Consider the following 18,905-nt stretch of genomic DNA (forward strand, 5'->3'; position numbering starts at 1 on the left):
AAGCTGACTATACAGAGGTCTTTGCCTCTGATGTTTGCATGACAAGCAACAGCTTCGATCCCTCCAATAGGTGGAAGGTCAATTCTAAAAAATGAGTGACACTTATTGATCCCCAATAGTACCCCTCCGTATCTGTCATCGCGGTCCAAGCGTATTATATTAAAATCGTGGAAAGAGAGATCATTTTGAGAAGAGAGCCAGGTTTCGGACAGAGCAAAAACATCAGAATTGACTTTATGAATTAGAAATTTGAATGTATCCAATTTAGGAATAAGACTACGACAATTCCACTGTAAAACAGTGATATCTCCGACCTCTCTATTTAAATTAGACATCAAGAGAGATAATCATTGCAAGGAGGGGCCATGTTTGCATCAATTGCTGCAAAATTGTCTTTAGTACTGGAAGCATTGCGGTGACAATGGTTCTGATGGAGTCGGAAACATTAAAACACGTGAAGATTTGATCCACAAGGTCAGACAACTTTATAAATCCCGATTGGGAAGTTGAACTGGACGGAAAAACAGGGACAGTTGGGGTTTTTGATGTCCCCTCGAGTGCTGGGTTGTTCGAAGGTGAACTATTACCACGGAGGCCAGGAGGGACCTGATTTTGCTTATCCGCTGCACTCGATTTTTTGGGCAAGCTAACAGGGGGTATCACCGGAGGGACTTGTCCTTGAACTTTGGGAGTGGTCACATTTTTGCGCCGGGGATTCCCTTGAGAAATAAACGGCGTGCCCCCGTTAGTTGTATCCGCTTCCATTTCGTCAACTGGCAACGTAGCAAAGACATTGTGTGTATTGATTGGTTGTTGTTCTTGAGCCAGTGGAGAAGCGCCCTTCAAAATTTCTGCGAAAGATATGCATTGGTATTGATACTTGTTAAAAATGAATGAGCTCTACCAATCTACCTAATAAAACATTTCAATGAAACGCGTGTACTGGAATGGGTTATTTTGCTCGTCTCGACAGTTACTGAAGCCTAGACGAGACGATATAAATTGCTCGTCCCATTTTCTGGAATAGGACCCTAAAATTCGAATAGCTTGCATTCTAAGTGATTTTTGAGTTATTGAAACAAATTTTTGGATCAATAAATAACAAGCATGTAACGGGTAGACATTTTTTTCCTTTGGAATGAAGTGGTTATCAAACCATTTCCTGCAGTTGGTTAGGAGGTATTAAGACTCAAAATCTTGTTGGACCGGCGTAACGCTCTCGTTATCGAAACATTGAACTTACACACCCCAATATAGAAATGAAAGACGTAGCCCTAATCTACTGATCTATTTTGTTTTAATTTTTTTAAAGCGTTTTAAGATATTCACCCCTATACTGTATTTCGACCGATTCGAAATATTTCGAACGAATTTATAAAATTACATTCTGTATTTCGTTCGAGTTGTTTTTGCATTTCTTTCGATCTGTTGCTCTTCAAACATTAGATGGGCATAACGTTCGAAATAGGAAATACGAAATTTTAACTCCAACGAAATATTGGTTTCGAAACGAATGAATTGGCTAGACTAATTCATCTCTCTCCCCCAGCGGCCGCCCGCAACAGCATCGTGGACGCCAACTACAACGACGTCGAGTCGGTCAGCAGCTCCCCGGGCGTCCAGAAACGTTCGCTCGCTTCCGAGTATAACTTCGAGTCGATGAAGCGAGTGCTGGCGGAACCGACGGAAGCATCAAAGCGGGAATCACGCGAGAAGCAGGCCGCCATTGGGCGTACCTTCCGCGAGACCGCTTTTGACGATTTGCTACGGCGAACCGAACCCAAACACGACGTGATCCAGAACAAACTGAACGAAATCTTCAACTCGCTGTCCGCCGAACGGCAGATAAGCTGCGGCAGCAGCCAACTGGCCGCCATCGGGGCTTCGGCGGCTACGGGGACGGCCGACGGCGGGAAGCTCAACCAGCAGCGGCCAATCTACGCGAATAATTTTCCGGAACTATTTTTCTACTAACCTCGCGCTAAGGGAGTGAAAAGTTGCCTTCAAGTGTCTATTTAGTGGAAGTGTTTGTTTTTTCTTTGTTTCTCGATTTTGTTGTGTATTTATTGTTAGCTAGTCGGGTGGAATGGTGCGTGGTGAGAGTGGTCGGGTTTGGCGAAAAATAATGAGCATTGGATGCACATTTCTGCGCGTTATATATCACAAATAATTTCACGATTCCATTTTGAAAGATATAACGAACGGTCAAAGTTTCATTGATTGGCCCAAACATACATTAGGAATTATAAATTTTCTCCAATAAAGACTAATAGTCATTTCTTCAGCGCTGTAAAATATCAGTTTTGAAAGAAACATCCGCTACCTTTGCTTTCGGACCATAAATGTGTAAAACAGTCGAATGTTTAATTCACCTTTTTGTTCTATTTGTTCAGCTAGAGTATGAATATTGATTTTGTCATAATAACGTCGAATGGTGGTATATATTTTATACTTTTTTGAATTGGTTATTAGTTTTAAATGTTCTTAGCTCGTAAAGTGTTACATTCTCAAACTCGAAGGATCGATAGTGGTTTTTTTTCTGTTGTAATATTTCACAATAGTTTGTATGGTGGAAACTGCTACCAGAGCGGTGTGTTTTACCCTACTCTACTTGTTTGTTGTAAACGGTTTTGGTTTAACTTTGTTGTTTGCCTTCCCCGAAACGCTATAAATTTGCTAGAATGAGTGGCAGACTTTTTTTTATCTTTGAAGGAATAAGACTAATCATCAATGGTAGGAATAAATGACGAGAGAATTTGCCCCGAATCTACAAAGATTAGTTTTTGTCTCAACAAGTTTTTGGCTAAATGAGTGTTTTATTATAAATGCATCGTTTGCTGATTTGTTCCTCCTAACCCCACTGCATTGTACATTGGAAGAATATCGATTAAAAGCTGAGAGAAACTGTTCAAATCCTACGATCTTACTGTTTTCTTATTCCTAGTCTTCCGACTGACGAATTGTGGATTCCTCGCGCTACAATGAACGGCCAGGATCAGGCCCGGATTAAATGATTGCTTCATGGTTTGTTGTTTTTCACAATGTTTGTGTGTGTATGCTTGGTTAATCACTTGCTATTGTTTTGTTATCTGCCTTGTTCGTTTTAGAATGCTTTGGGACGAATACACAATCCTTCCTACTCCACCTTCAACAGCTCAACGTCGAAGGTGAGGGTTGCGTTCGGTGGAATAACACCGGGATGGCCACGGCTTCCGTAAGCATAATCCGGCGAACAGACCAGCTTTGCTCGTTGACCGACCGACATCTGGAATTCAAATGACACACTTCATTAGTTATTTCACCAGTCCAGAACCACAAAAAAAGGTCTGACGTCTTCACCTGAGCAACACCCTCATCCCATCCACGGATGACCTCGCCGCGACCGACGGTGAAGCGGAACGGCTTGCCCCGAGTGCGGGACGAGTCGAACACGGTTCCATTATCTAGCGTGCCGGTGTAGTGGACCACAGCAATCTGGCCAGTTTTGGGGAAAGTGGATTCTACATAACAAAAAAAAAAGAACCAAATGCCAATCACGATCACATTTTCTTTCTTTCGGTGACTTTTTTTTCACCCGCACGCACAATTACGAAACTTACGATCTCCGTTGGAAAGTGGGATAACCTGAACACCCATGCTGATGATTCTGGCTTTTGGTTCTCAACCGCTGTGTGCTGCCACCGGAAAGATAGATTAAAACGAAAAGAAACCGGTTGATTTGCGAATTTGCGAATGAAAACTCTCAAACAAGACAACTTACCAAGAAAAAGTAAAATGCCGGACTGCAAATGTGCCGTAGACTGCGGCAGGGATGCCATATTTCCAAGGTGCTATCCCGTACACTGAAGGTTTGTTTTCGTTATTTTGGTAACGAAATGCGTGTTCAGCCGCCTTCACACTAGGATTTGTATTCACGTTAACGACATTAAGTTGAAGTGAAAGCTAGCCACAAATGGCTGCCACAATGGCACTCACTTCTTTCATATCTCTCCCTCACCCCTCGCCCGAAAATCAATAATTTTGCGAAACAGTGTGAAGAAAATGATCGTTTTCGCACACTTCCCATCAAGTAATATCAACCAAACTCTTATCGATTACTCACAAGATATTAAATTTTCATCTGCTTTCGCACCGTATAGTGAAGAACGTCGGAAAACTCGAGCAAGTGCTCTGAAAGTTAAATTTTCATTTTTCAATCTTCGGCAATGGTTTTGATTGTATTGGTGAAAGCATAGTTATTTTTTTGACACTGATGTCAGACAACATCATCGAAACAGCTATAAAAACCACTCAATAAAATGTTATTCCTAAGTCATAGTGTTTCATGTCCTGAAAATCAATAGAATAAAATTGTGTAGATATCAATACAATTATTATTTTTACGTTTAATGGGTCTATAATGTAAGTTTTAGCAACTTTAACATGGGGAAGAAAATTGTATTGCAGAGCTCGTAACACTGCCATCGCTGCCTATGCTTTCAAAAACAGTAAACGGAAAAGTGTTACATTCAATAAAAATGCCTCGGCCAACGAAAAAATATTACGTTGGAGGTTGAGGCTCTCCAACGTAATATGTGAAAACAATACGATCAACGAAGGAAAATATTAAGGAATTATCAACATCGAGTTATTATGCGGAAGAACTTGTTAATACCAAAAGAGCCCCAATTCGCATGTGTTATAAATTTGCTTATGTTACGCTCGCGTATAATCAGAATTTTACTTCATATGCAAATGCATCTTCTATATATATTTATATTTGCAATTGTTCATCGGAACATATCGTTCATACATTTTACTTTAGTATTCAATTGTTATTTTGACGTAGGACTACGTCTAACCGGAAGATATAGGGGGTGAAATGAAAATCTAGGCACTGAACAAGTAGGAAAAAATGCAAGATTTGGAACGCTTATAACTCGAGCATTTCTCAATAGATCGCAATGGTTTTTGCATCAATTGATAGGAAATATATCTACGCATCTATCATATTGAATAACATTTCATTTTTCTTGAGATAAATAATTGAATAATTGTGAAATATCAAGCATTGTCCAAATGCACTATGTGTTCATTTTTGATTGGTTCATTTTGTGCTCCTCAAATCGTACCGACCAAAACGGGCAACCAGAGCAGCAGGGAAATACAATGAAGCACGATTGGAAAGGAAAAAGAAAAAATATGAACGAAACATCGGTCGCAGTCTCACACATGCGTAGTTCTCGAGCCAACCAGTCCAGCTTAAAAATCCCCGCTCCGCTGCCGTAACGATCATTCTCATCCAAACCGTACACCACATCGTTTCGCATCACATCACATCAACAAACCAACACAAGCAGCCATGTCTGGACATGGCAAAGGAGGAAAAGTGAAGGGAAAGGCAAAATTCCGCTCGAACCGTGTTGGTCTACCAATTGCTCCGCAAGGGTAGCTAGGCCGAGTGCGTTAGTACCAGTGCACCGGTCCACTTAGCCGGCGTTATATAGTTTCAGCCGCCGAAGTGATCGAGTTGGTTGGAAAAACTGCTCGCGACGATAAGAAAACCCGCATTCAGAACAGACCACATTCGGTTCGGTGGGCATCAAGACAACAACAGGTAGTTGCAGCGAGTGGCGAGTGGCAAACGCAATCGCAAAACGGCTGCAGGTAGCAGAAGAAAAAAGTTTGTTCTTTATACAAACTGCTTTGGTGGCAAATTCAGAACAAGGCGGCATCGAGGGCGTTCGAAATGGTTTTTTCAAAACCACGAGTACTAAGTTTTCTAAATTGGAACCATTCCATAAAACACGGCGCTTTTCAGGGCCATTAAACCTTTCAAAAAAGAGTTTATGAAATACAGTTCAATGCATCCTAAAATATTATCCAAAACAATTCTTAAATTACACCAATTCTTAAATTGCTTCCAGATTGAAAGTACAGTAATTTACATTTAGTTCGACATTTAGCTAATTGGACGGACCTGTAATGCGATATATTTAGTTGGACATTTTTGTTCGGGGTTTTAATTATGACCCAACATGTCCCAAGCTGGATGGGAAGAAATTTTCCAACTGTCAAAGCTGTACCACTGTCATCGCAAATGTTCAATTACAGGTTAAAATCGCCTCCAATGCGACACTGAGTGGTGCTTCGGCATGTCGCATTAAATGTAATTTGCAGTACAACATGTCCCGAGCTGGATGGGGAGAAATCTTCCACCTGTGAATCCTGTGGCGAGTGGCAAACGCAATCGCTAAACAGGAAGGTTTAGCCGAATAAGATGGGGATATCGAGTGATATCAACAAACAATAAACTCTTTAGATTAAAGATGATTTTGTGGCTTTTTAGGGCTTGCTTCCGAATCAGCGGTCGGAAAACGTTCTTTATTTGGAGCTGGTATATTTCTTCACCGCTTTGGTACCTTCGGAAACCGCATGCAAGTTCACCGGGCAGCAACAGACTGATTGGGATCTGAATTTTCCACACCGTAATGGTTGACCGCTGATTGTAGTGGGTCAGACGCGAGGCTTCCGCTACGATACGCTCAAAGATGCATTGACGAAGCTCATGACGCTCATCGCCTTCGATGAGAAATCGGTGTCGGAATGATCCTGATTCAGCACGGCTTACAGAGACAAGGCTAGCTACTCCGGATCAGTCATTTTTTAGTGACGTCATCTGAGTCGTTGAAGTAAACAATGTGTTCTTATTTTTTATTTTTCGTGCTTTGTAAGTTTGTGCGTTGATAATATAGTTGATTATATTTAACACCATGAATAATTTGATAAAACATTTATCCACAAAGAACATAATTCTCGGTTTTTGGGAAAGCGAAAGAGTCACTTTTTTGGTCCGATAATGTCATTTTCATAATTTATATACCCGCTCACAGTGCATTGAACCATTTTCGATTTTTCATTTCAGGAACATTTACGCGTAAGTCGGAAAACAAAATACAACTGGCGACTGTTTACACTGACAATTCGGATGACGTCATCAAAAAAAATGTTTACTCGCTAAAGAACTAGCCGTGCTGATTCATCACCTTTTGATGTAGATAGCATATGATTCCTTCTTCTTCTTCTTGTCGGTTTCCGAGATATTCTTCTGCGCCTCGCCGAACTTTTCGGCGGCTTTTCCACTAGTCTTCGGTGCCTTCGTGTTTGTTAGAAACAACTGCATGTGAACCCAACGAGCGAACAAATCGTAATGAATATATTTGTTTGCCATCGCTGCCTTTTAACGCTCATTCGTTCATCTCGTTGGACTCGCCCCTTTGGCTGAGGCTGTTGATTTGTCTCTATCCTGTGAGCGTATACCGCAGGCGGACCCGCTGAAAAATATATCATTCTTTTTCAAACCGTACATCAATGTGGTTGTATGACATCGTTTCACATCGCATCGTATCACATCAACAAAGCAACACAAGCAGCAACGTGGACGTGTGGACGCGGCAAAGGAGGACAAGTTAAGTGAAAGGCAAAGTCCCACTCGAACCATGCAGGTTTGCAGTTCCCTGTTGGTCGCATTCACTGATTGCTCCGCAAGGGTAACAAGGCCGAACGGATTGGTGCCGAAGCACCAGTATACATAACAGCGGTTATAGAGTTTCGGCCGCCGGAGTGCTCGAGTTGGCTTGCAAAGCTGTTCACGACAATAAGAACATACCACATTCGGTTCGGTGGCAACAACTAGTTTCAGCGAGTGGCAAACGCAATCGCAAAACGGCAGCAGGTAGAAGAAGGAAAAATTTGTTTATACAGACTGCTTTGGTTGCAAAACCAGCCACCGTAAAACACGGCGCTTTTCAGGGCCATTAAACCTTTCAAAAAAGAGTTATTAAAAGTTTTTCACAATACCAATGCATTCTAAAGTGACATAATATGACATATAATATAAACTGATTTTTTTTGTTCTTGAACTTATTGGTGGTTGGGGTCTTTTAAATTGATCATTCAGTTTTCACAAACCCATGTATGGTGTCCGAATTAAAAGTGGCTTCAAATTAAAACACATTGTATGCATGATGGCATTAACGAATTTTCTCGGTAGCAAGAACTGCTTTCTTTGGTTGATAACTGATGTTGAAAATTGACTGACGTTACATCTGCATTATATAGAAACATAACTAAGGAGCAACATGATGAGCTATGTATTTCCTGCTGCTCTGTTCTTATTTTAAAGGACTTTAATGCGAAGGTCATCCGTCCCTGTATTTACTGTTGGTTTTTCAGAACGCTTATAGCTCTTCTATTTCTCGACCGATCGTAGAGTTCGTCTCCAAAACCTCAGTTCTTTTTCATTTTTATTTACTTTGTTTGCGGATACTACAAATCTCACAATTCATTCGTCTCCGAAACCACAGTTTAAGGTACGGTAATGTACTCAATAGTGAAATATATGATAGTGAATGAGCTGATGACCACCTATGCAGTCCCTATCACAGCCATCATTTTGATTGTACGATATGTGCATACGCCAAAAGATGCCCGGCGTTGAACATTTAATAAGTACAAAGCCTTCAGAAAAAAATCAAGAATCAACTAAGACAGTGAGAAAAAAATGAGAAAGTTTGTAAAAAAAACACAAAAACACAACACCAAAGGTTCTTTTCAGAACTCCAAACATGTTCATAAAGAGTATACAGTAAACTAATCCATATTTCAGGTAGATAGGTAGGTATTCACGTAGGAGAAGAAAATAAAACAATATATTTAAAATATATATTTAACGAAAGCTGTCCCCTTTGTATAGTCCTACGTCACTCCGGTTATGTCCCCGACATTACCCACCCGTCTTTTTTTTTAATGTATTCAAAGACTCGTGTCAATGAAGCGCCACACAGTCTGATAAGTAAATTGATCTATTTACGTGTGCTTCTACACATTGGGCAACCGCAACCCGATCTATGTTGACGATGTCAATCGGATCGTCAACTCAGCTCTGCACATTGAGACAACTAAAACCTGATGAAATCGTTAAGTTTTCATCCGTCGTCATAAACTGCATGATCGCTAGCAGAGATGCCATTTCTTTAGCTGCCATGAAATCACATGAAGAGCGAATTTTGAAAAACATTTTTGGAAAAAAAACTACTTTACTTGAGATTTTTTCTTAACTCGAGCGAATAGAAAAAAAACAAAACACTTAATTTGGCAAATAGCATCAAATTGAATGTATGCGCGACGTTTTAAAACTCTACAATAGCATCAAAACGGAACCTTTGAAATACAATTTGCGCTATAATAGAAACATCTTTTTGTATGGCAATCCTGGATTTTTTTTTCGAAAGAGCTACAGCTCATATAGCAATCGATAATTGCAACTGAACTCTAATGAATGTCAGAATCGCATTTTTTTGCGAAATTCTGCTCTTTTTATACTTCCATTTTTTTATTGGATATGGCTCAATATTGTTGATGCCATATCCAAGCCCTCAATCCTGCCTGGTTATTTTCCTCCTGCAGGAAAGATTCGTGGGTAAGCATCACTCGCTCTGCTCATTGTCTGACCGTTATTCAGTTTGATATTTGTCTGGAAAATATTAGCAAATTCGATAAAGCTTATAGCATCATAAAAATTTCAAAACATTACCTGAAATATGTGAAGCACCGAGACAGCGGCTCATCTACAAACTTTGTTTTGTGTTGTGTTGTTTTATATTATATATAAAATATACAAATAGCAGCAAAACACTATTAACTCGTTCGTTCACAGAAATAACTGCGCCAAATTTTTAAGCACTGTTTTGTATTATCACTGGTAAACATGAAAACTCAACGAACGCAGAAATCAAAATGTCAAAAGCAATTGAACGAAAAGGTTGCCGACACAAATCGCGCGCGACTCGACATGCTAGATTGAATCGAAAAAGTTGATCCGACCAAGGTTGCCAGTTGCCTAATGCCTATGCTCCCATTTGATTACACATACTCTCAACTTTTTTGATATATTCGCTAAGTTGCTTTTCAACTTAGGTTGCCTAGTGTGTAGATGGCCTTCACTCTTCATTCACAAACACTTTTACCCCATTTTTGCACGTGGGTTTACCTATACTTCGCAAGGTTGACGAAGGACTGCCGTTGGCTTAGTAATCAATTGTATTCCTTCAATTAGCAATAATCCCACCTCGGATGTTTCTCATTGGGTACGATATCGCCGCTGCGCAGTGCTATCTTTTGTGTATTGATTAAATTATTGAATAAAATAGTGAATGAATGAAACTATTCACGAATTCAATTGCAAACAAATCTCAATTTAAGCTAATTCATGCATTACGGTAGTAGTTATCGCAGCAAATAGTTATTAACATTTTGCCTAATCATCAAACGGTATGCGTAGAAGTTCAGTGAGCTGGCGACATGAAGGGATATCTTCCAATGCAGTCTTGAATAATCGAGCCAAAGCGTTGCATTTGTACCCGCTTCTGTAGACCGTGATAGCAAAACGAATTCTGGAGTGTAAAAATGTTTGGGGGTATAAAAGTATTGTCAACTTGAATGTATCTGCAATGCCGATTCTCCCAACTTCTTGGTTTCGGAATCTGTATTGGGAAAAAACATTCCTGTTTGCAGAAATGCAAGCAAGTACAAAAGTACTCGTAGTTTGCATCTTTCTCCAGGCTTCATGTTTTTGAAGGCTGTGTTAAGGAACCATTCCAATTTGCAAAAACGCAAACGAATACGAAAGTTCCCACTGCTTGCATCTAAATTTCTATGGCCATTTCCACAGGCTGCATGGTTTTGAAGTCTGCGTTAGAGAAACATTCCGATTTCCAAGCGAGTACAAAAGTACCCGCATCTTGCATCAATTTTGCAATGTCGATTTCCTCAGGATCCATGGTTTTGAAATCTATGTTAGGGAAATATTACAATTTCCAGAAACACAAGCGAGTACAAAAGCACCTGCAGCTTGTATCTAATTTGCTATGCCGATTTCCACATGCTCCATGGCTTTGAAGTCTGTGTTAGGCAAACATCCATCCATTCCAGCGATCGTACCTCAATCGTTGCGCAATCGTAACAGAGTGGATTTCCGAGCGGCACTCGCTTATATATCGATGGGTGTGATTTCAATAACCTGTTTTGAAAGCAATTTTAGAGCTATTCACCCTCATTGCGGTTCACGATCGGTGATTGTATTGATTGGATTTCACAATCCCTAGGTAGTGCGGACTGAATCAAAACGGCTGTCAAAAAAGATCCAATTGAAATGTCAAAAGAGATCCAACGATCAGGAGTGTTATTTTTCTTATGATAATCAACACTATAAAAGAGGTATTGTTGTCAAGGGCAAAAATAAGTAAAATTATAAAATGAACGAACTACATTTTTCCGTCAATTGTTTAATTAACCATTGCATCTCTAAAAGACCATCTCAGCCTTTCACTGAGCAACGCATTTTTAATGTCCCCTCTCTTTGTCATAACGTTTTTCCGAACGTAATAGAAACAAACAAAGTCAGAGTCACGTAAATGTTTACTCCTGCGATTTGGAAATATTCGATAAAAAGTGGAAGGAAGAGCTGCCAGATGATTTTAAAAAAAAAGTCTGTAAAAACATGTGAATGTCTGTTAAAAATGTGGAAAAGTCTGTAAAAGTGTGCAGATCTATAGAAATGTCTTTTAACGTTAATTTTCACTTATTCATTAATACTTTGTACATCACGATGCACGTAAGATTGTATTCTGTATATATATATACAGCCATTCCATGCCAAACTAATATAGTGGTTCTCAGCTCTTCGTCAAAAGTGGTAATTTTGTTCTTTATCGCAAAACATTAAACTCGTATTTTTTTAATTTGTCATTAGGGTGCCCATTTCCATTTTAGGGTGATCCCAAAAATCATTTTTTCCACTTTTTCCCAAAATGACTTTTTTCAAAAATTTATAACTTTCGAACCACTCAACCGATTGATCGACATATCAAATTTAAGCCAATGAGCTTTAATTGAGAAATATTTAACTTGCATATAATATGGATCCTATTTTTAATATGGATTGAAAGCTGAGAACTTTTGCATAAAATATCTCGATATCAGAGATGCTATTTTTTTCGTTTTTGAAATATGATTTTGCAAAACTAATCGATGGTTCGAAAAACAATTTTTCCCCATTTTTCCCACTACAAAAAGTCATAACTTTCGAACTATTGGACCGATTCATATCATCGACATATCAAATTGAAGCTTACGAGATATATTTTTTTTAAAAATATTACTTTTGCGAAAAAATTGAATTTTGTTTTTGTAATTATGGATTGAGTTAGTTTTTCATAGTTTTCTCGGTTAAAGATAGGAGCGCTATATTTTTTTATATTTTTTTATGGAAAGCTGAGGAGTATTTACTTAACATATCTCGATATCAGAGATGCTATAATTATTGTTTTTAAGTTAGAATTTTGTAAATTTAACATGTTTTAAGTCTTCGATCAATATTCATATGTGACTAAACTAGACCTATGCTACTAGAATCCAATCTTCCCGCAAGTGTGAGTTTTGCTTATTGGCTTCAATTTAATATATCGATCATCTAAATTGGTTCAGTAGTTCAAATGTTATGATTTTTTGCAGAAAGTTATTTTTGGACAAATGGGGAAAAATGATTTTTTTTTAAAATCATATCTAAAAAACGAAAAAATAGCAACCCTGATATCGAGATATGTTGTGTAAAAAATCCTCAGCTTTCAAGAAAAAATATAAAAATATATAGCGCCCTCTAGTCCAAAGTCATAAAAAAAATAAAAAACGACTACAATCAATAATTACTAAAATATAATTATGTTTTTCGCAAGTTAAATATTTTTTTATAAAAGGCTAGGTCAATTTTATATGTCGATCATCTAAATCGATTCAGTGATTCAAATGTTATTAATTTTCATTTGTCATTTTTGGGAAAAAGTGGAAAAAAAATGATTTTTCGGACCACTTAATAACTTATGTGCTGTAAGTGTGTTTAAATGTTTCAACGATCTACACATACATACATACACATACATACACAAACATACGCGTTGTTAATTTTTATAAAACACAGTATTTCTCCGTTGATATATTGGACACCCACCAAGGCTTGCGGTCTTGTCGTTTTTATTTTAAAAAAAATGCAGTGTATATTTTCCATCCGCCATGCAAGGCTATACAAGTTTTAGACCACCACACGGCCATGAACCATGTCTGTCGTAACAATATCGAACAATAACCGATATTTCGTCATAAGCAGACCCGAAAGCAAATGTAAGTTGTTGAAAATAGAATGAAAATTTTTATTCGATGTTGTTTAAATACATAGGTTGCATAGTCCTGACCCTAACTTCACTATTTTTCAATAAATCTCCTTGCATTTCAGCAAAACAATCTTGTCTAGAACAGAAAATAATTATCAGAGACAATTTTCGTTCAAGATTTTTCCTTACCTGCAGAGAATGCAATTGTTCATTAATTGTGAATAACCGTATCCTCTTTTTCGTCTGCAATGATGTCAAGGCAAAAGTACTTATGTGTATGAGTTCCAAACATCATACACACCAGATGGGCCAACAAGAAGGACTGCCGGGCCGCAGGTTGAGTATCGCTGGTCTAACGTCATGTGTATTGATATATACTAAATATAATAACTTTTCTGTATTAAAACTATGGAAAAATGTCATATGGTGAGTCAAATATTTTTGATGTGATGAATAGATGTGATGAATGTTTTACAGATATGTCTGTAAATTTACAAACATATTTGTAAATCTGGCATCTCTGGTGGTCTGAGAATTTATTGCAAGAAATCGCTTGAAAACATGCAAGAATTTGCTTGAGAATGAAGTGGATTGAGTCCGCACCACTTAGCACAATCCGAACGAGTTCGAATATTTTGCATTCTTCCCGTTCGCCTCTAATCCTGAAGGGCGGTGAATTTCGAATATCGAACTTTCATCGCAGCAGTCAGACAACTTTGAAACCAAAACAAAAACAAAAACGGTAAATGGTTATAAAAGTTATAGTTTCTGCAGAAAATAATTGAATACATTGGAATAAAAGGTAAAACCAAGTTATAATAATATAGATTTCGATTTAAAATTTAAAATTTTTGCCCAGATCGACGGAATATAACATCCGATGGGACGCCTTGGGATAGCAGCTCGTATAGCCGTTCCCACACAGCTTCCAGCTTCTGTGGACTTTGTTCGAGGACAATCTGATTGGCGGTTTCTCGGAGGAATACTTACTAGTCGATTTCCGGCACCTTCTGTTCCACCGTGAACGGACGCTGTTGTACGTTGCAAGCTTCCAGCATGAGGATAGCGCGTCGCGAATTGATCTCGGAATTGTCGGTAATTCTTTTCGCTGACTCCGAAGAAATGTGTAAACTTTCTTTCTTCCCGATGTGTTGGAATGCAAATAGTCATACAACTGTGAAACCAAAACAAGAAAGAACGGAAAATTGCATATTCGTATACATTTGAATTAAAGGTAAAACCATGTAAAATGATATATTCTGATTAATTATTTTTCTCATCGAATTTTAGAGCTGTGAGCGGTCGCATGAGGTTAGTCATCGGATTCTAAATACCACACACCAACGACGCGGATGTGACGGTTTTGTGATCGTATTTATTGATGAATGTTGCGTTAATGGACAATTTTTTGTTGCATGTCCGAATTATCGCTTCCTGGCTTCGGGAAACTGACATGGTGTGGTTCCCATCTTCAGGGTGTACAAGGTTTTGAAGGAAAAATATCCCTCACTCCAGGAAACCATTTAGAACCTCATGACATTAAGCGAATGAATTGCTTACATACGAGTTGTTGGCCATAGCATCGTGCCAAATGCGGTCAGGTTGACACGCCTCACGAGCGGCAGTTTCCCTGAATTTCTCGATAATGAAGAGAATCTTGAAAACATAACGCTGCCCGACAACGGTTCATTAGTAGTTCGAAATCAAAATGGCGTAGTTCCTTTATTTAAAGTTTAGTATTACCATAACGAATTAAGTGTAGTTAATAAACATGAGATGAACAAAAAAATATGATTTTTTCATAAAACGAAAGAAAATTACAGATCGTAATTTTCTTTTGTTTTATGAAAAAATCATATTTTTTTGCTGATCGCTCAAAAATCGTCCATTTATATTGAGGATGCTTGGTTGTGAAACTACTTATACAGTGCCATAAACTGCACTACGAACGCTTCCAAATGGAATATATGTTTGCATCCTTGCTGCCTCCGGTGTCCGTCCTGCCAGGCAAAGTTCAACGTTTGCGCCTTCAGACTCATCGCAATTTTCAACCAGATTCTGTACTGATTAACGGAATATAAAATCCGATGAGATGCCTTGGGTTAGCAGCTCGTATAGCCGTTCCCTCACCGCTTCCAGTTTCTGTGGACTTTGAGGACAATCTGATTGGTGGTTTCTCTGAGGAATACATGGTTTTCGGCATCTCTTCATTCACCCTGAACGGATACTGTTGTACCTTGCAAGCTATCAGCATGAGGGAAGAACGTCGCAAATTGTACTCAAACTTGGCGGTAATTATTTTCGCTAGCTCCGAATGAACGTGTAAACTTTCTTTCTTCCCGATGTGCTGAAATGCATATACACTGTTACACTCAAGAAACAAACAAATGACAAAAATTTTAAGAATTTCCTCCTCATATGGTTCCGGCACTCTTATTCCCAAGCAACGACTTCTAACCGCGGTTATAACCAGCGAAGTAGAATTGACGCACAGAACCAATCTGCACATAGACACATACTTTTTCATGATTCTTCTGGGCACATGGTGGGCATCTTTGTCAGCTCATCCATCTCGGACAAGACGATTGTCTTAAATTCCCTCTGTTCACTAGGTCAATCTGCTGCGTCTGAGCAATTTATTTGATCAAATCCGTCACGACCACCATCATATATTCCGGCACCCGGTGGATTCACCTCGATGCGGTAATTACTGCTGATTTCCACCTTCCGGTTCGAGGCGAAGTTCACCGTTTCAATGCTTTGCTGTTCCACGCCAGGTCCATAAAGTTCCCACAGCAGACACATGATGCGAGTTTTCTTACCGGCCCCGGAAAGACCGTAGAACATTAGATGTAGGAAGTCACCCTGAGCAGAGATTAATTAGATGCGTAGCTTACCACAAAAGTGGTAGTTCAGTTTGGACAGCTCACGCGGTCGCTAGCAGTCTACCCTGAGAGTCATTGTACTGTGTAAAGTACACAAAAATATTCCTGTTAACGAAAATTGTTTTCAAATTGATCTTTTTATACACAGATGAAACAGAGCGCACAAAATATAAACAGTGCCATCTAAAAACTTACAAGAGTAAATGTCATCAACTCCAGAGATGCCAGATGATTTTTTTTTAATGTTTTCGACGAAAATTTGAAATGTTGATGTGCATGAATATCTGCAAGCTACCTTTGTATCCGCAAGAATCGCAAAGTAGTGTCTGAAAAAAGAGGTTGTTAGCGGAGGAAGCTGAATCAAGCCATAAAAAAGTAATATCATATCCCTTCAGTCTGCAACTAAAATATAAGAGTGCAACAGGATAGAGTTTGCCAAAAAAAAAAAATCAGTAAAAGTTCGAAACTACGAACTTACACCCCAGTATGGAAATGAAAGACGTAGTCCTACGTCGAAAACGTCCTACCCAAGACGGGTCTATGGTACTAGGTGAGGCCGTTTCGTCACTTAGTTGGTTAGGGGAGCGGTATATGAAAACAGCACGGAAGAAAGTAGAAGGGGAATTATTTGCTTGTAGCGTGAAAGAGACAGACTGATCACCAGCGAGCTTCGGCAATAGCGTATTGTGTTTTGTTTACAAACAAAACACAGTAGACTTCCAAGATGGCTGAAGAGTGGTTTTAGCAAGTTGGCCCACCTTAGTATATACTTCTAGGCGCCTTGGTCCTACCTATCAATGCTCTATATTCACCTTGGCCGCGGAATGATATCATCGTTATTTCATTCGCAAAACTCGCCCCTGGATTCCTTCTCGCTCTCTGCAAGGGCACCGCAACGCAATCCATCCTGCTTAGACACTGGTGGTATTAAAGCAAACCTCACACAGCCCCATTGATCAAGCTCTCTTTTTGATTCTCTCTCTCGCTAGTTGCGTACCTACCGAATACGCTACCGAAACGGCTTTTATTTTCAATCGCTCCGCGAACGTTGTGTTGATCAGACGTTACGTTAGTGTCGTTCCTCCCGCTGGCTAGACGGTGTTCTCCTGAACTTTTCTTATGCACCAATGTGTGTATAGACTTGTTCCCCCGTCTCGCTCTGTGTCGCGCGTGGTTATGCAGTGTTCCCTTTGTCGCTCTTTTTCTTACGCCAGTGACGATATTGTAGCCATTAATAATTCGGTGCGGAAGGAAGGAAAAAAGTGTTTGTAGTGTGAAAGTAAGCTCCCGAGCTAAAGGCGCCCTGTTCCTGCAGTCTGCAGGTTTTCCTGCAACAAAACCGAAAACCGTTTTGATAGTGTTTTCCGAGTATTACTCACTTCTTGTGCGGATTTGTGCTACGCGTAGTCATCTCGTACGCGAGAAGTGGAACAACAACAGGAAGAAAAAGAGCGAAAAGAGAATTATTCGCGGTTCGCGACGCGGTCTCTCCCAAGAAAAAGAAAAAAAGTCGCTTTGCAGTCAGCCAGTGAATTAATACAGCGGAGATTTTTTTTTTCATTTGTGTTCTGTGTATTCTCTTTCCAGAGGTGTGTTTTTGAGAAGACACAATTTTGCGTTGTGTTGGTTTTCACGGCAGCATATCGTTTTCGAATCTTACTGAAAAGTCGAGCAGAAGAGTTGAAAAAAAAAATCTATATACCATAGCAAACAAAACCCAACACACAATGGGTGGAAAATGAGCATGATACGTTTCGTCAATGGTTCCGAGGTGTTAATGTAAATAAAAACAACAGACGGCTCGTCAGCAGGAGTCAGAGGAAAGTGGTTTTACAGTTGGCTTTTGTGTTGCTATTGGAATCCTATAGGTAAAGATAGTGGAAGTTAGGGAGAGAGAGAAGGGAAAAAGTGGAATTTGCGTAAATTACTGTGCTTTTGTGCTTGTGTTTACGGTTAGCGTGTCACGCTAGCAACGACAACCGAACGGGGAAAAAACAGTGACACCGAAGCAGAATCGGCGAATCGGAGAAAAAACAGAAAGGTGTACAACGGAGAGCAAGAGCGGAGAGGAGAAATTATCGTGAGACCACAGAAAGAGCGTTAGCGGAATATTGAATAAGGTGCGGTAAACACAAACATGTATAACCTTTACCAATACAGCAATGACTCTGGGTTCCTAGAAATTTTTTGTTCAATGCCCAACCGTTGAAGAATGTTGTTGCACAGTTGTTCCACCGAAAGAAAGGCTGAAAAGAGAACGGAGGAGTGGATTTAAACATTACCGAAAACTTGTTTTCGAATCTAAAGTTGGTTTCGGCTAAGGGGCTGCCCGATTTCTAGTTCACTTCCATGCATGGTTTTTTTAATGAAATACGTTCGCGTTGGGGAACGTATCCAACACATCATCACCAACCATCAGGGCCCGAAATCATCGAAGATGAAAAATGAAAATCTCTCTTCTCAGTCGCTCCGCTTCGACTAGGACTACTTCGACATTCGCCGTCAACATGATTTGAATTGACTAGAAAATGAATTGACGAGCGTTGGGAGCGAGGATGACTGATGAACTATTCTAGTCAATGGTTATTCTAATTGACGTGACTAATCTCTGGCACTAATCTCTTACCAGCGTACCAGCGTTAGTGAATAGCGTGCAGTTTGGGAGAAATTCTAAACAAAATTTTAGTTCACTTTGTCTCCGAGTTCAATTTTGTGGAAAAAACATACAGAAAAACGAGTTTATATTGTTAGTTCACAAATTTGTCAGTGTTTTTGAACACAACACTGCACGTGTATGTATATGCGTATGTAATTT

General features: G+C 39.3%; 4 protein-coding genes across 5 annotated transcripts in view; 2 read left to right on the forward strand and 2 right to left on the reverse strand.

The window, feature by feature from the left end:
• The window catches only part of LOC129764477 (protein EFR3 homolog cmp44E), a 44,821-nt gene extending 41,146 nt beyond the window's left edge, over window positions 1-3,675 (forward strand). For both annotated transcript variants that reach the window (XM_055763586.1, XM_055763587.1), the window contains exon 4: window positions 1,550-3,675. In XM_055763586.1, the coding sequence (XP_055619561.1) occupies window positions 1,550-1,974 (425 nt within the window). In that variant the 3' untranslated portion in view covers window positions 1,975-3,675. The remainder of the gene's footprint in view (window positions 1-1,549) is intronic.
• LOC129764484 (peptidyl-prolyl cis-trans isomerase Fkbp12) lies at window positions 2,363-3,843 on the reverse strand. The gene is made up of 4 exons (XM_055763598.1): window positions 3,761-3,843; window positions 3,600-3,674; window positions 3,340-3,500; window positions 2,363-3,265 (listed from the first exon to the last, which is right to left on the reverse strand). The coding sequence occupies exons 2-4, from the start codon at window positions 3,634-3,636 to the stop codon at window positions 3,137-3,139; spliced, it is 327 nt and encodes a 108-aa protein (XP_055619573.1). The 5' UTR covers window positions 3,637-3,674; window positions 3,761-3,843; the 3' UTR covers window positions 2,363-3,136.
• An 11,251-nt stretch (window positions 3,844-15,094) lies between these two features.
• Window positions 15,095-16,089, reverse strand: LOC129764482 (replication factor C subunit 3-like). The gene is made up of 2 exons (XM_055763596.1): window positions 15,336-16,089; window positions 15,095-15,268 (listed from the first exon to the last, which is right to left on the reverse strand). The coding sequence occupies exons 1-2, from the start codon at window positions 15,730-15,732 to the stop codon at window positions 15,126-15,128; spliced, it is 540 nt and encodes a 179-aa protein (XP_055619571.1). The 5' UTR covers window positions 15,733-16,089; the 3' UTR covers window positions 15,095-15,125.
• Window positions 16,090-17,127: 1,038 nt separating this feature from the next.
• LOC129764476 (protein 4.1 homolog) overlaps window positions 17,128-18,905 on the forward strand; it is a 146,226-nt gene continuing 144,448 nt past the window's right edge. Inside the window, 2 exon segments of the mRNA XM_055763585.1 lie at window positions 17,128-17,369; window positions 17,678-18,210. The gene's annotated coding sequence lies outside the window, so the exon portion shown is untranslated.

The sequence above is a fragment of the Toxorhynchites rutilus genome, chromosome 2 (genome assembly GCF_029784135.1).
Source record: "Toxorhynchites rutilus septentrionalis strain SRP chromosome 2, ASM2978413v1, whole genome shotgun sequence".
NCBI classification, from domain to species: Eukaryota; Metazoa; Arthropoda; class Insecta; order Diptera; family Culicidae; genus Toxorhynchites; species Toxorhynchites rutilus.